The sequence below is a fragment of the Cryptomeria japonica genome, chromosome 6 (assembly GCF_030272615.1).
Source record: "Cryptomeria japonica chromosome 6, Sugi_1.0, whole genome shotgun sequence".
Taxonomy (NCBI): Eukaryota; Viridiplantae; Streptophyta; class Pinopsida; order Cupressales; family Cupressaceae; genus Cryptomeria; species Cryptomeria japonica.
The window spans coordinates 543,750,761-543,764,432 of record NC_081410.1 but is presented as its reverse complement, the minus strand read 5'-3'; the positions used below and the strand labels follow the sequence as shown (position 1 = coordinate 543,764,432).

Sequence of the window (13,672 nt, the reverse complement as noted above, 5' to 3'; positions counted from 1 at the left end):
CTTGGAGCTATGAATCCTTGAGGTCACAAACGAAGGACCTCATCTCCATTTAACAAAGCTGAAGCTCAAACCCACAAACACATTAGATCAGCAAAGGCAAAAGCTTACCATCACAATGACTGAATAAAGGTTTGAACCTTAGTGGTCACATCATCAACTCCCAAATCACAATAGTATAAAATAATCAATCATAATAAATTCTATCCCAATAAATCAATCAAAAAAATTACAAATATTTTGTTAAATATTTAAAATTTAAACAAAATATTATTTCAACTCAAAATTTCTGAGCGAACAGCTCGACAAATGCAAATATTAACTGTTGCATGCTACTTCTGAAAATTTTAACAACGTTCATCAGAGTATTCGGTGAGTAATATCAATCAAATGGTCGTTTCTGTATTACGAAGACCTCATTTAACGCGAGACAAAAAACTGTGACTGTTCGTTTAAGAGTGAAAGCAAATATCTTTTATGAATGGCTCGCTGTTCATAAAAGGTACATGTAAAGATTAGATACAAGCAGGTAAATAAAGCTAATGTTCGGGATAAACCGACACGATTTTAAGAGGAGGAAAGTAAGAGAGACAAATAAAGGAAGCCAACCGTTCATCTCTATCTACCCTGATTTAGCGAGGTAGTAATGGATCCTACGCTACTTTCAGCCATGACACTAGAAGATGTTGCACCTCTACCCAAATTCGAAGACGAAGTGGACTGAGAAAACACAGGTCCAACCGGTGGTAAAACAACATAGATCGCCATTGGCCTGGTGGAAGGCAGCTGCGGCAGCTCTTCATTAGGATTCATGAGCACTTGAATGGCTTGTCTCATTGAAGGGCGTAACTGTGGATCAGGATGTGAGCACGCTAAACCCAAGATCAACACCCTTCGTATCTCCTCTGCATCATAGTCAAACCCATCCAATTTGGGATCCACACACTCCAAAACACTATCCTTGCTGTAGAGTCCCCATACCCACTCCACCAAATTTCCTTCAGTCAATGGACAATTTAGCTCCACCACCCGCCTACCAGTGGCCACTTCCAAGAGCACGATCCCAAAACTGAAGACATCGGACTCTGCGGTGGCCTTGCCCGTGTAGCTGCACTCGGGCGCCATGTACCCGGGTGTACCCGCCAGTCGGGTCGTCACAGCCGGATTAGAATCGTCGTGCTCGATGAGCCTGGCCAGACCGAAGTCCCCCAGGTGAGCGTTGAATTCCCCGTCTAGCATCACATTGCTGGGCTTCACGTCCCGGTGAACGACCCGCTGCTCCCATTCTTCATGCAGGTAGAGCAGAGCAGAGGCAAGGCCGCACAAAATCCTGTGGCGCCGTGGCCAATTCAAGGGCGTGTCCCAATTTCTGTCGTAGAGAAATTTGTTCAGGCTTCCGTTAGGCATATAATCGTAGACAAGGAGAAGCTCATCGCGCTCGTGGCACCACCCCTGAAGCTGTAACAGGTTCCTGTGGCGGAGACGGCCTATGGTAATAATTTCTGAGATGAATTCCCTTTCCCCCTGTCTTGAACCGGCGGAGATTTTCTTCACCGCCACCAACTTTACCTGTTCGTTGCGTCCGGCGTTAAGGTTTCCTCTGTAGACGCTCCCGAACCCGCCGGTTCCCAAAAGCTCCGCATCGCTGAAATTGTTGGTTGCAGCGGCGAGTTCCTTGTAAGAGTACCGGTGAGGTGCGGTTTGAATCACTGCCAGTTCCCGGCTGAAGCTTTCTCGTTCAAGAGTTGAAGAAGCATGTTTTTTCTTTTTCATCCTCCTAATCACGAACTCCAAGGCCAATAATCCCACCACAACTAAACCAACTGTAATGGAGCCCGCCAAGAAGCCGATTTTGACTCTGCCGCCAGATCCTCCGGGCTTTCCTGTTCCCATCGGGGGTAATTTCAGAGAAGACTCCGGTAACATCACGGAACTGAAATTCCAGTCGAGAATTTTGTGTATCTCGTAGGAATTCCCTGTTGCCGCAGAAAACCCCACGTACGCCAGTCTTGGAACGGTGTTTTCGAGCTCCACCGTGTGGTTCACAATGCTCGCGTAGGCAGAAGAATTGTTTGCATACCGTGCGTAGATTTGCAGAGATTTAGCCCAGCCGTCGTAGTGGATCCGCACTTGTATAGCTCGCCCGGCCTTGATGTCCATTCCGTGGTTTCCCATATTGGCCGTTGCGGTGTATGTGATGCTCTGGATGTCGATACCCACATGATTGTTATCCGGGTCGAATTCATTCGCATATGTGTCAAATTCGATGGCAAGCTGCTCAGTTGTATTTCCGTTTGTGGAGGAGTCGAAGAGGCCGAGGAAAGCCCCGTAGCTCTTTGCTAAAAAGCTTTTGTTATTCGGAACAATGATGAAGGCAAGACCGTCGCCATTGAAATTCGCGAGCGCGCCCGTGGCGTTAGTTGTGACGTTTTTGACGAAGATGGTGAAAACGGTGGTGAAACTCGCTGGCCACATCGTTAGTTGCTGGCGGTACAGAACTCTTCCGATGCAGTTCTGCAACGCCACATTTGGAGCCGTTTCCTTTGAAGAAGGTTGGTTCAAAGTGGCGAATGGATCGGGTGTGAGATTGATATAATCATGCTCAGAGGAAAAGGAAGCGTTTCCCATATATAACAGCTGCTGACTGTTGTTCTGACTAAAGTAGGCAAAGGAAAAATTAGTGCTATTGCCATTCAGCTGCTGTGCATAGGAACGACAAATTAAAAATGGAAGCAGGCCTATCAAAGCAAAAACCCGCCTTTTCAGCATGATCATCCTCTTAATATCTAGGAATCTAACTCCCCGCCTTTAGAGTCTCTGCGAAGGCAGTGGCACCCTGGATATTTTTAAAGCCTGAATATGAGATCACACAATACAACCAATTAAAAGTGTAAGACAAAATTAAATTAAAGTTTGTGGCTCACAAAAATTAGATTTTAATTTTAATAAAGTGGAAAGACGGCCACACAAGAAGAGCGAAAGCGGAAGCATGGGCCATACAAATTTAATAGCATTGTATCCGTCAAACTTACCAATTGTACTGAGTTATTAACACACCGAACACACCCAATTCCAGATTTACAGACAATATATTATCAGATGTTTTAGCGAAAATGGTACAGGTTACTTTCTACACAAAATAGCATTCTAAAAAACTTTTCAAATCTGTGGTTTAACAGTAATGAGATACAGAACATGAAGATTTTATTCTTGAAAATTTAATAAAAATTTATTATGTTTAACAAATTTTAAAAACTGTAACTTTTTACTGCTTCCAACGAAAATTACCTTACCAAAGCTTGCAAGAAAGTCTAGTAATCCTACACCAATGCACTAATTTCTTGTCTATTTCTATATAACGTCTTAGTCAGAGATATTTTTTATATTAATATAGTGCAAATAAATTGCATTAAAGACGGCAGCAGTTCGTTGTTCAGAAATTAATTTTATATGGAAGATTTAGTTTATACAGAAATAGAAGAATTAAAGATCAGAGATTATCCATTTTGTATAGAAATAGAAGAATTAAAGATCAGAGATTATTCATTTTGTGAAAGTCATCCAAAATACATTCCTATCTCATCTCTGATTTTATACCAAAAAATAAAATAAAAAAATTATTAGTTGAACTATAATCTTTGATTTTATCACAGATTTGACTGCTTGATCCTTGATGTATACGGAACTGAACTAAGCATACAGTCATCTTTGGCTAATATAACGTACTGTTTTCTATTGAGTTCTAGAAAATATAAAAGAAACAGAATCTATTCAGGTTTTCTGAGTAAATGTTATCAAATTTAATCTAATCACAGAAGTAACCAAGAGCAGCGAATTTTCAAAACCAGTTAGAGCCGTCACCAATAAATAACCTCCATCGACTTTTCTCGTCGAAGAATTTTCGCAGGCTATTGCTCTCTGCCATCATCCAATTTGCGTGAAATTAGCCTTGAAGATAGTGCGATAGGGAAATACTTGTTATCCATCATGGAAATAGGACAATGCACTTCTGCAAGTCATTTGACATTTAGTCTTGTGGAATTCAGAAATTGCCTTCGTACAAGAATTTCTAGATAGTTGTGTGCCCATTCATGACGTCCTCTTCTCTCTTGGAAGATTGACATCTTAAGCATCGGATGATATCGCGTGCTTATCAAAGAACCAACCCACATTTTCAACATAATCACCCTTGAAAGCCGTTCAATAACTGCGATTTGTTTGACATTCTTAAAAGCAAGTGTATACTGCTAGTGTACTGATGGTAGTTAAAAGCACAATATATGCTCAAGCTTTATAGGAGATTTGCAGGAAGAAAGAGGAGGCGGTGAGTGACACAGCTCATTTTCTTATCAAAGACCATAGTAAACAATTTTTATTAATCCTATATATATGTAATCGCCATGCTTAAGATTTGATGATAATTAATTAAAGTAATATCACTTTCGTATTTATTCGAAGTGCTCCCAATCTGTACCATACTGGAAAAATTATAAATGTAGCCAACACCGATTTACAATTCGCAATTATCTAGTACTATACTGATTGTAATATCACTTTCGTAGTTATTGAGAGTGCTCCTAATCTCTATCATACTGGAAAAACTATAAATTTAAAGTAATATCACTTTCGTATTTATTGGCAGTGCTCCCAATCTGTACCATACTGGAAAAATTATAAATGTAGCCAACACCGATTTACAATTCGCAATTATCTAGTACTATACTGATTGTAATATCACTTTCGTAGTTATTGAGAGTGCTCATAATCTCTATCATACTGGAAAAACTATAAATTTAAAGTAATATCACTTTCGTATTTATTGGCAGTGCTCCCAATCTGTACCATACTGGAAAAATTATAAATGTAGCCAACACCGATTTACAATTCGCAATTATCTAGTACTATACTGATTGTAATATCACTTTCGTAGTTATTGAGAGTGCTCCTAATCTCTACCATACTGGAAAAACTATAAAGTAGTTGATACGGCTTTGCAGATGCGTTCTATACTGATTTTGGCACATGATAGAAGAAAACTAGTATTAAATGGTTGAGAGGCATAGACATTTGATTTATAAAATAGATTGAGGTACATTATAGAATAGATTTAGTATTAAACGATTCATCGATATATGATATTTAATTGGTTAAAAAAAATTGTACATATGACATGCGTGTCCAAGTTTGTAAATTAGTTGAGTGGAAGCTTATTCACATATTCTTTAGAAATAATTAGGGAAAAGGACTAGTAGTTGAGCACGTTCCAATTCTTGTGATAGAAGTTGTTGAGTTAATACCTCCATACTCGTTGATTTAATATCCAATTTTTGTACAACATTGTACCAATAGTTGTGACTTTGAAGTTGTTATTGCTAAACTAGCAATTGCACCTTGGGGTGCAATGGGTACACCAAAGAGGTTGGGAAGGTCAATTAAGGAATTTTTTGGTCTATTTGTTTGCATACAAGTGCTTAATGTGGTCGATTGATAGGGAGATATATATTGGTAAAAAGAGATGGATAAACAATGAGGTAGAGATAGAGGGAGATATGGAAAAACAAATATCTTAGAGGTGAAGATATAGATATAGATGTCCAGGAAGAGGGAGAGGGATAAAGATGAATGGCTAGAGAGAGAGAGAGAGAGATGTCCAAAGATAGAGGGGGAAAGAGAGAGAGAGGGGTGGGGGAGATAGAGGTAGAGATGAATATAACGTTAGAGGGGAAGAGGGAGATGAATATTGATGCTCTGTAAAAAGGGAAGGCTAGTCAATGATAACAAAATACAAACAAGAGGAAAAGCCAAATTGTTAGTGTCAGAAATCATAAACAAAATACTTTTCTACACAAGCATATCAAAAGAGATACCAAAAGCATGACAAAATATCTAACTAGGAAGATAAATATGATGAGACATCTCAAAATGCCTCCTAACATGCTCTTGGCTTCATCTCCTTTGTTCCTCTCCTCTCCAAATTCCAAAATAGTGTAGTTCTCAGCAGCTTTTTGCACTATGAATGCTTATGGAGGTTTGGCATTGAAGTATTTGCTCTAAATGTGAATAAAAAGCTAATACTATGCTATTGATACTAAAATGATTTATTTTAACCAAAATGACAAGATATTAGTTGATTATGCTAAAATGCTCTCTCAAAATGCCTATAGCTTAAATGCATACAAGTTTTCAGGATTATGGCTAAGAATGCTAAATGCTTGAGGATGCTTGAGGATTTGAAAATGAAGAATGTGAGCTCTATTTATAGGTAAAATGGAGCAATGGATGGTTGAGATTGAGTAATCTCAACAAGGGCCAGGATTGAAAGATATTCAATCCATGTGAGGGCTTTCAACCCAATCTCAGGATGACAAGTGTCAATATGAGATAGGTTGAGAGGAGAGGGAATAAGCATTAAATGCTTGACATGACTTGAGAGTCAACTTGGGGGTTAGGGTCAAGGTTGGGTTGAATGAATAAAATCTTTATTCAAAGAATAAAGCTTTTATCCAATGGATAAACTCTTGTGCAAAGGCAAAAGGGATAACCATGGTCAAAGCAATAAATGTTTGAGGAGACATATGAGTGCAAGTTGAAATAACCATAAATGGTTATATAAGAGCCATTAATGGTCATGTAAGAGCCATTAGTGGTTTTGGAAGACTTTAGAGGTTAAATTGTTTTTTTTTTATCAAAACTTTAGAGGTTAAATTGTTGAACACACAAAACATTAAATGATTTTCAAAGACTTTGAAGTCTTTGAGAAGTGACTTCAAGTTGCTTAGGAATGTGACAATAATTAGGGGATGGATTAGGCTAATAAGGAAGAGGTTAGAAGAATCTAGAAGGGGGTTTAGGAATGCAAGTGGATTTGGTGGGTGAGGGAAAATAAGATTTTTATTTAAAATAAATTAATTTATTTCAATAAATGTGTGCAAGTTGCATTTGTAGGAAAATGCAAGTGGGGGGGGGGGGATAAATGATTTAAATAAATATTTTATTTAATTTATTTAAAAGAGGAATAGGGGGATTTTAATTAAATAAATAGATTTTATTCATTTAATTGATTTGAATTTGGTTTAATGAATTAATTAAAATAAATTGAATAATTTAATTAATAAGAGAATGTTTGAAGATGAATTAATTAAATGTTAATTTAATTAACTGATAGCTAGTGGATTTTTAATCAAATAAATAGCAATTATTTATTTAATTAAGCTGGACAGATTTATGTGACTACATTTGCCCCTCTTTGAGATGGTGTGGTTTATCGCGTCGTTTCAAAGAAAGAAAAATAGGTGTGAAGAAATGCCCCATAAAATGTAGATTTAATAGGTGGTATGCTCCCTCGAGAGATGGGCCAAAAAATTTCGAAAATATCGAGCGATCTCTTGAAAAAAAATGAAAATTAACAGAATGATAGAAGAGAAAAAATTAGCAATGCATTATGGATAGAGCAATGCACTTCCACAAGTCATTTGACATTTAGTCTTGTGGAATTCAGAAATTGCCTTCGTACAAGAATCTCTAGATAGTTGTGTGCCCATTCATGACGTCCTCTTCTCTCTTGGAAAACTGACATCTTAAGCATCGGATGATATCGCATACTTATCAAAGAACAAACCCACATTTTCAACATAATCACCCTTGAAAGCCGTTCAACAACTGCGATTTGTTTGACATTTTTAAAAGCAAGTGTATACTCCTAGTGTACTGATGGTAGTTAAAAGCACAATATATGCTCAAGCTTTATAGGAGATTTGCAGGAAGAAAGAGGAGGCGGTGAGTGACAAAGCTCATTTTCTTATTAAAGACCATAATAAACAATTTTTATTAATCTTATAAATCTGTAATCGCCATGCTTAAGATTTGATGATTGCCCATGGTCGTAAGCATTTTTTCTTTCTTTTCCGTGACAGATAATTTAAAGTAATATCACTTTCGTATTTATTCGAAGCGCTCCCAATCTGTACCATACTGGAAAAATTATAAATGTAACCAACACCGATTTACAATTCGCAATTATCTAGTACTATACTGATTGTAATATCACTTTCGTAGTTATTGAGAGTGCTCCTAATCTCTACCATACTGGAAAAACTATAAAGTAGTTGATACGGCTTTACAGATGCGTTCTATACTGATTTTGGTACATGATAGAAGAAAAATAGTATTAAATGGTTGAGAGGTATAGACATTTGATTTATAAAATAGATTGAGGTACATTATAGAATAAATTTAGTATTAAATGATTCATCGATATATGATATTTAATTGGTTAAAAACATTTGTAGATATGATATGCGTATCCAAGTTTGTAAATTAGTTGAGTGGAAGCTCATTCATATATTCTTTAGAAATAATTAGGGAAAAGGACCCAGTAGTTGAGCACGTTCCAATTCTTGTGATAGAAGTTGTTGATTTAATACCCCCATATTTGCTGATTTAATATCCATTTTTTGTACAACATTGTACCAATAGTTGTGACTTTAAAGTTGTTATTGCTAAGGATGAGTAACAATAATTGAATGAAACATACCCTTTGTTGTAAAAAGCAACCAATTATGTCATGCCACATCAGTTGCACAGGTATTGGGGTACCTTTTGCACGCCTATTGGTCTCACTTCTTTTTGGGCTATTTTGGACACTTTGGCAAAAAGCATGCTAATGTGGCATCATATTTGATGATGTGGCCCTGAAACCTTACTTATAAGTAGGGGACTTACCATGTAAGTTGTTGTAAAAAATTGGGAGTGATTTGAAATTCCCACATAGAATTTTGAGAAGTGTGAAATTAGGGTGCACAGCTATTGGGTCCTCTCCCCTATAAGGTCACATAAAAAGCAAGTTATATAAGGAGCACATGTTACAATGTGCCATTTTCTCTTATGTAACTTGTTTTTTATGTAGCTGCATGGCCACTTCCCATCTTCCTCCTCTCGCTTAGCACCGCTATTTAGCCATATAATTTGATATGGCTAAGATGCATCCCATACCACTGTATGTGTTGCAGACTTAGGAAGGTTTGTAGTTGTAGCATCCTAAAATTGCACCCTTTGCAATTTTGACCGCATCTTGGGTCCTCACCTTATTTGTCTCATCCCCATGCTTGATCGGGACCCATTATGCCTCCCCCATGCAACCAAACTTCATATTTGCATCTTATAACTTGCATAGCCCCTGGTTCCTGGCCTAAATTATCTTACACTCAAACACACTTTGAATTTTACTTTATTTTAGCCATTATTAAATAAATAGTCTTTATTTATTTAATTATTTTACCCTCCACCTTAATTAAACAAATTTATGTTTATTCAATCAAGTCAACCATGTTATGTTGTGGAGTTCGATCAATCTTCAAGTGGGAGATTGTTGTTATATGGAGCCTAATCAGACTTGGAGGTTAAATTTTCTCCAATTTTATCGACGCAGTTTCCCCCAAATTTGTTCAACAGGGGTTTGGGGGTAGCGCCAAAAGACTTTTATTATTTTATAAAGGTGTCAGGTGTTATTTTTCTATTGGCTGACATATTGTAACCCTAACTTTGTAACCAACATAAGTCTTGATAAAATGGCTAAGGGTTAGGGTTTTTTGTAGAGAATTTTGTAGCATTTTGCAGTGGTATTGAGTTGCAAGGGATTGTTGGTTGTAATCAATTCAATTTACTGGATAATAATATTGGACTCTCTTTTTGGTGGACATAGCTCGAGTTTGGGTGAACCACGTTAACGTTGTCTCCTCTCTGTTATTATTTATGTGTTTTTCATTCCTTTGTTTAATCATTATTTGCATATAATTGATATTTTCTGAATGCAATTCCTAACAAACCTTATCCCCCAAAATCTTCCAACAAATCAATTTATCAATATATAACTTTAATTAATATATTTGGCCTAAATAATCCCTAATTTTGTCCACATGTGACAAGATTCCCTTTTCAAATAAATCCTAATTTAAAATTCCTCCACCTCCTTGGGAATATACAAAAAGATAAAATCTTGCCTCTCCTATAAAGAAAATATGAACTTTTGAAATCAAATATTGCCTCCCATGATGCCTATTATAACTAATTCCATGAAATCTTGTCTATCTACATTTTCCTATGTCCAATCTCCATTTCTTGACAGTTCTCATCAATTATGAGCCTTTAATTCCTCATACCTAGCTCCTACACCTGGAAAAATTATTACAAGATTCTAAATTTAATCCAAACTTTGTTCCTTGATCAATCCTAGCCATCCATTAACTAATACATCCTGGGACTTGATTTTTCTCTTGAAACGCCTATAAATGAAAGGCCTCTCATCCTCTTTAAGGAAACTTACCTTGTCATAATACTATGCCATCCATTTGATCAATTATGATTTTAATCATACCATCATGTTGTTGGATTTATGAGCAAGCATATTTCAATCCATGGACATATGATGCACTATCTTTTTGAGATTTTCATATGTATTTGATTTGAGTATTCTAGATTTGATGCTATTTGGTTATGTCATTTGCATTCAATAAAATAATTATTTAATTAACTATTGTTTGTAGTTCACCATCAAAATTTCCATATTTAATTAATTATCATTTATCCTCATAATTAATTATATTATATTTAATTTATTACAAATCTTATTCTGCGAAAGGTTGATTAATTTAATTTAATCAATTATATTCCCCTCATTAATTATTATAAAACTAATTGATGCTCTGCAAAAAGGATTAGAAAATCTGTTTGATGGCAACACACACAAGAGCACAAGAAACAAACGTTAGTGTTAGCAACAAAAGATTATCCTAAACAGGCATATCAAGAGAGATATTAAGCATGAAATAGAAAGCATATAAACATAGAATGAAATAGCTAATCAAGATGCTCATAGTTGCTCCTCCCTTGTTCCTCTCCTCTCCAAGTCCCAAATGAGTGTAGCTCTCAGCTTTTAGCACTAGCCATGGATGCCATATGGAGATTCAAGATGGTTGAATATGATAAGCAAATACTATGCAAGAGTAGATAGTGATGCTATGAAAAAGCTCTATGCTAATGCCAGTATAACAACAATACTCTAAATGCTTCCTCTTTTGCTTGAGGAGAAGGGTTCTATTTATAGAAGAAATAGGGAAATGAAGGGTTAAGATTGAGTGGTTTAATCAAGGGCCAAGTTTGAAAGTTGGGGATCCATGTGCACAATTGGCACCAATAAAATGGTGACAAGTGTCAACATAGGATTGGGTTGAGAGAAGAGGTTGGAGGCATTAAAGGACTGAGAAGACTTCATGGTTATCTAGAAGGTAAGGGTCAAGCCTAAATTAGGATTACCCACTGGATTAAGAGTTAATGCAAGGATAAACCTTTGTGCAAATGATTAAGAGATAATCATGGTCAAAGCATTAAAGGCTTGATGAGACCTTTGGGTTGGGTAGAGGTTGAGTCAAAACAAATGTTTTAACCATGTGGGAGGGTTTGAGGTAACCATTAATGGTTATTGGAGACTTTGGGGATTAAGTGGTTGAAGGTTGAAAGCCTTCAATGGTTATCAAAGACTTTGAGCCATTTAGTGGTTGAAGGTTGGAAGCTTTCAAAGGTTATCCAAGACTTTGAGGGTTAATTTGTTGAACACACAAAGCATTAATTGCTTTTCAAAGACTTTGGAGTCTTTGAGAAGTGACTCCAATTTGCTTAGGAATGTGACAATATTTAGGGGATGGATTAGGCTAATTAGGAAGGGTTTAGAAGAATCTAGAAGGAGTTTAGGCATACAAGTGGATTTTGTAGGAAAATGCAAGTGGGAGAAATTTTGGTATTTTCAATTAAAATAAAATCATTTATTTCAATTAAATGGTGTAATTTGCATTTGGATAAATATTCAAATAAATATTAATTTATTTAAATGAGAAAAATGAAGATAAAGCATTTAAAATGCTTGAAGACTTTGAGGGAAACCATTAAAGGCTTGAAGACTTTAAGGAAAACCATTAAAGTCTTAAGAAGACTATAGAAGGAAGCCATCAAGTTTGAAGACTTTAAAGCCATCAAGTTTGACTACTTTAAGGGAAACCATTAAAGGTTTCAAGTGGGTGAGGATAAATAGGATTTTAAATAAATAATTTATTTAAAATAGTTGTGCAACTTGCTTTTGTAGGAAAATACAAGTGGGTGGAGGATAAAGGTGATTTAAATAAATTATTTATTTAAAATAATTGTGCAACTTGCATTTGTAGGAAAATGCAAGTGGGTAGAGGATAAAGGTGATTTTAAATAAATGTTAATTTATTTAAATGTGAGAGGTGGGATTTTGGGGGATTTAAATAAATATTAATTTATTTAAATGTGAGAGAAGATTTAATTAAATAAATATGATTTATTTATTTAATTAATGGTATGAATTTGGTTAAGTGAATTAAATCAAATAAATTGAATAATTTATTTAATTAATAGGAGAATGGGGTTAAGATGAATTAATTAAATATTAATTTAATTAATTATTAATTGATGGTTAAATAATCAAATAAATACTAAGTATTCATTTAATTAAGTGGACAGATTTATGTGACTACATTTGCCCCTCTTTGAGACGGTGCAGTTTATCGCGTCGTTTCAAAGAAAGAAAAATAGGTATGAAGAAATGCCCCATAAAATGTAAATTTAATGGGTGGTATGCCCCCTCGAGAGATGGGCCGAAATTTTTTGAAAAATCGGGCGATCTCTCGAAAAAGAATGAAAAGCGGAGGGGAGGTAGATTAGAACTAATGATGAAAGAATGGGAGAAAATGGAGTGAATATGAAGAAACAACAAGCCAGCGAGTACCCTGAGGTCATGCAAGAGATACATAGCAGATGTAGTGTGGGGTTTTGATTGATGCTATACAATTGATCAAAATTGGTTGGACAATCTGGTGCAATCGGTTGAATTGCCCCGGTCAAGTCAAAGCGTGACAGTTGATGTCAGTTGGTCGCTTGGACATGATAAAGTCTGAGTAAGTGAATCAAAGTGACCTGATGGTGACTTAGACAATTGATGTAATTGCCCGATGAAGTCAAGGTATATGAAGCAAAATACTCGTTGAGACGTAGACAATTGATGTAATTGTCCGTTGGATTGTGTTTGATTGGTTTGATCAATTGATAATGTGTGTGTGATGGATGGTTGTGGGGAATCATGGCAGCCCCGTTGAGACTAGGTCATTATGATAAATGCCTGATGTAGTCTAGGATTACCATAATCGATTACCTGTTGAGACCTGAAGATACGTGATCAGAGTATCTATTGATAGTCTAGGTGTGTGTGAGTTGATGTATCTGTGTAGATAGAGTAACTTGCTTGATTGTGTGGATGAATGAGGATGGGAAACACAATCCCTCCTATTAGACATGGATGGTGATGAACGTGGCTTGATTGGGTTGATGGGAAACGATGAAGGGTATGTGATGTTGATTATCGAGATGGGGAGGGTTGAGGGGGTTCGATGTTAGAAGAAATGGAGGACCTATGACTCATTGCTATGGAAGAAGAGGAAAATAGAGTATGCATTATTATGACTATGTATGCATGATATGCAGCTATTATGAATGTATGGATGGTTGGAATGCAACGGAATGCAGTATATATAGATGAGATGGAATGATGATCCATAGTGCTCGATTTTCATCATTGAGCTTTAAAATGTTGGAAGAAAATACAAGC

The 13,672-nt window shown here is 36.2% G+C and overlaps 1 protein-coding gene across 1 annotated transcript; it reads right to left on the bottom strand.

Annotated features, from left to right (window-relative positions):
• Window positions 1-448: 448 nt before the first annotated feature.
• On the bottom strand, window positions 449-2,827 carry LOC131073016 (L-type lectin-domain containing receptor kinase IX.1-like). Its single transcript, XM_058009356.2, has one exon. It carries the CDS (start codon window positions 2,770-2,772, stop codon window positions 616-618), a length of 2,157 nt encoding a protein of 718 aa, XP_057865339.2. The 5' UTR covers window positions 2,773-2,827; the 3' UTR covers window positions 449-615.
• Between the last annotated feature and the right edge of the window lie 10,845 nt (window positions 2,828-13,672).